Below are 3,988 nucleotides of genomic sequence, written 5' to 3'. Positions count from 1 at the left end.
AAATCATTCTAATATGCTGATTTATTATTAGAATTATCAACAACAATACTACAGCGAGAATATAAGTTACGCCTTCTTTCTTTGCGTGAATATTTGGGCGGCGTTATGCAAATCTTCTCACATCGTGACGTAGACATGTGGGGTGTGTTAGAACGAGCCGTTTTAGGTAGGCGTGGCTGACTCTTAACTTTTATAAAGAATATCTCTTTGGATTTGAGACTTTAGTCTTTGCAACTTTACAGATCTTCTTTATGCACCAAGAGCTTGTAACACTTCAAAGAGAAAGGAAAAATTGAAATCGCATCATATGACCCCTTTAAATGGCTGAGACTTGTGAGGCCCTTGTCTTTAATTCAGATTCAGGGCCGTCATTCTTTGCGGTATGTGGGCCGAGGGAAAAGCGGTTGTGTGGACCGGAGCTGGGTCAGAAAACAATTGCTATGTGGGTGTGACATTTTGAATTTGAAAGGACAAATATCCTTTATCAAAATATCCTTGTAAACATAGTCGGTTGTGTCTTAAGTCCCAGATATTTAGACTGACACATAACCCAAGGATGTTGTTTTTCCATGCTAAACCTGATCAATATTTTAGATTTAGTTTTTTATTTTATTATTATTATTTTTAATTAGGCTACATCTTATCATTGTCATGTGTTTTAATTTATCTTAATTTCCATATTTACATAATGCAACGTTGTGTGATTTTCAATGAATCTTAATTTCCATATTTACATGCTGCAACTTTGTGTGATTTTCAATGAAATATCTGACTAAAAATTCGCTCGTTTTTCTCCTCTAATCCTCACACACGAAGACTGTTGATGCTGATCAAATACCAAGCGAGTCTATAATCTTAATTCCTTTTCATTTATTTGTGCAGATCGGCTTAAAAAAAACAACAAAAAAAACAGCTCACTTTATAGACGCACTAAGTCATTTCCCCCGTTATTATTTCCCTCCTTTCGCCGCTTCACACTCCAGTCCAGCGGGTGGCGCTAAACATGCGTTTGTTTGTCAAACACCATTAAACCTCAGAGGAAGAAGATTAGTTTCACCGCGCTCTCTGTTGTTTTGTCTTGATGCTGTTTTAATACAAACTGTTAGAAATGTTGTTTCTGTTAATAGAAAAATACAGTTTTTGAATCAGGTCAGTAAATACCTGTAATATTTTCTTCCTCACAGTCGTGACTAAGTTTTGAAGCAAGCAGGAATATCTGGAGGAGTATCATCTGAACTGAGATCTGCTGTTGTGAAGATGGTGTTTGTTAAAGAGGAGAGAGAGGAGAACACGAGTGAACCAGAAACCTGGAGAATAAAACACGAGGAACCAGAACCCTGGAGAATAAAACACGAGGAACCAGAACCCTGGAGAATAAAACAGGAGGAACAAGGAGGTTGGACTTTATTCTTCATTCATGTTTAATGACTGTTTGTGGTACATTAGGCTTACAAAGCTTTAATAATACTGACAGTTATAAAATTTCAAGCAGTTTTAGATTTAGTTTGTTGTAACAGAAACAATCATTAGAGCGGCTGAATAATATAGATGGAGCAGCAAATAATAAAGGACACTTTTTTTCAACTAAATGTATTTTAGATAAGTTTGTAGTTGATCAAACATATTTAATAGTTCTCCTTATAGAATCATAGGATTTGTGTCTATAATATTAAAAAAATTATTCATGAAAAGTTTCAGGGATGTGTAGTTTATAAAATTGCATCAAAAGGAACAAAATTTTGTATATAAATTGCCTTTACACTGTTACACCGGGGTTCAATTTTATGTCCTTTCACATTTCTGTGTGTGTGTATTATTATTATTATTATTATTTATTTTTAAGTTTGTTTGTTTTTCAAGTTAGACAAATGAACTGTTTCTGCTTTTATTTAAGGGTTTATAGAAGAAAGTGAGGAGAATGAAGAATCAAGTGAAGTTGAGGAGAAAAATCATGTAAAAACTGGAGAAAAACCTTTTAGTTGCTCTCAAACCAAACAGAAACATTTAAAGAAAAGAAGAGCCAATAAATGCTTCACCTGCACTCAGTGTGGAAAGAGTTTGACATACAAAAATTGTCTTGATGTTCACATGAGGATTCGTTCAGGAGAGAAACCGTACACATGTGATCAGTGCGGGAAGAGTTTCACAAAAAAAGGAAACCTTACAAAACATATGAGAGTTCATACTGGAGAGAAGCCATTCACTTGTGATCAGTGTGGGAAGAGTTTCACACAATCTGCAGACCTTAAGAAACACATGAACATCCACACTAGAGAGAAACCATACAAGTGTTCACACTGTGACAAGAGATTCAGTTGGTCAGTTCACCTGAAAAGACATGAGAGGATCCACACTGGAGAGAAACCGTACACATGCGATCAGTGCGGGAAGAGTTTCACACGAAAAGGAAACCTTAAGGGGCATATGAGAGTTCATACCGGAGAGAAACCATTCACTTGTGATCAGTGTGGGAAGAGTTTCACACAATCATCAAACCTTAAGGATCACATGAACATCCACACTAGAGAGAAGCTGCATGCATGCGATCAGTGCTGCAAAATATTTTTGAGGGCTTCAGTTCTGAAGAAACACCTGAAAGTTCATTCAAAGGAGAAGCCACATTCATGTTATTTGTGTGGAAAGAGATTTTCACATTTACAAAGTTTAAAAGAACATCAGAAAATACATATTGGTGTGAGAGAGTACATGTGCTTTGAGAGTGAAAAAACTTTTACTTCAGCAAAGTGTTTAAAACTGCATGAGAGGATCCACACTGGAGAGAAACCTTACAAATGTTCACAGTACGACAAGAGATTCAGTGATTCAGGACATCTGAAAACACATGAGAGGATCCACACTGGAGAGAAACCGTATCACTGCACTGCATGTGGGAAGTGTTTCAGTCGTTCATCTTCTCTACACAGTCATACAAAAAACTATCACAGTAAGTAGATCATCTTCAGATCCAGCACTTTCAGGTCTGATGCTGCGACCTCAACAAATGCCAGACAATAATGCATCATGCAATAAAATATCATCTGGATAAATCTGTCCAAACCAGACATTACAAGAAACAATAGAAACATCATCTAAAGTTTTCACAGTGAATAAAGTTAATCTTCATCTTCAAAACCAGCAAAACTGTGAGATTCAGATCAACACAAAAATGGAGTTCCTCCCCAAAGAACAATCTCAAAAAGTTTTATTCTTGAATATTGTTTTCTTCGTGATATTAATGTCATTGTGGTTTCTTATAAGATTTATATAAAGTTTATGCAATGTTCAGTTGTCACTACTGTTAATCAAATACTAAAGAAAAACAAAAACATCTCTCTCTGCTCTTGACTGAATGACTTTAGTAGCTTTAATAAACATTAATCCATCAGTTTATACAGTGAAGACTGTGCAGTGTTAATTTTAAACATTATGCACTTTTTTCACAGATAGCTTTGAATAAACGTGCATTAGTAATATTTTGCTCGATGCGCCCTCTTGTGGCCTCAGGAGAGAAGCCAAAAGCTTTTCTTCACCCTAACTGAAATTATGCATTTTAAATTAGAATATAATTCGAATTTTGATAATATTTTAAGTAAAAAATTCGAATTAATTTTTTTAGCCATTTTGACAGCCCTACAGTGCTGCTTTGTTTACAGCCGTTATTAGGGAAACCACTGTTACCGCCGCTCCAAAAGTGCTTCCTGCTGGAAGAGAATTAATTTGCGTTTATAAAATGGATAGTTCCGGTCCTTGATTCTGATTGTTTGAGCTGCGTTCGAAGCTGTTGTAAATTACTCTACAAACATACACCTTTGTTTACATCTGTGTGTTGCTCGGCAACCACTTTGTTGCAACCACAACCCAGATAGCAAGCACATTCGGACCGATTCCGGCTGAAATGTGGCACTGTCGGCTCAGTCTCGGCGAGAAGATAATGGGCCAGAACCTGTATTTTTTAGAGTGTTTGCTCATCTGCAATACGTCTATAGGA

General features: G+C 36.2%; 1 protein-coding gene across 1 annotated transcript; it reads left to right on the top strand.

The window, feature by feature from the left end:
- The first annotated feature begins 2,073 nt into the window (after window positions 1-2,073).
- On the top strand, window positions 2,074-3,154 carry LOC107747349 (gastrula zinc finger protein XlCGF8.2DB-like). The gene has a single exon (XM_016561817.1). The coding sequence runs from the start codon at window positions 2,089-2,091 to the stop codon at window positions 2,950-2,952; it is 864 nt and encodes a 287-aa protein (XP_016417303.1). The 5' UTR covers window positions 2,074-2,088; the 3' UTR covers window positions 2,953-3,154.
- Window positions 3,155-3,988: the final 834 nt, after the last annotated feature.

Source organism: Sinocyclocheilus rhinocerous, unplaced genomic scaffold (assembly GCF_001515625.1).
Source record: "Sinocyclocheilus rhinocerous isolate Xijiao unplaced genomic scaffold, SAMN03320098_v1.1 scaffold4607, whole genome shotgun sequence".
In the NCBI taxonomy this organism is placed as follows: Eukaryota; Metazoa; Chordata; class Actinopteri; order Cypriniformes; family Cyprinidae; genus Sinocyclocheilus; species Sinocyclocheilus rhinocerous.
The sequence above is the reverse complement of the archived record's forward strand: the minus strand, read 5'-3'. Positions and strand labels throughout refer to the sequence as shown.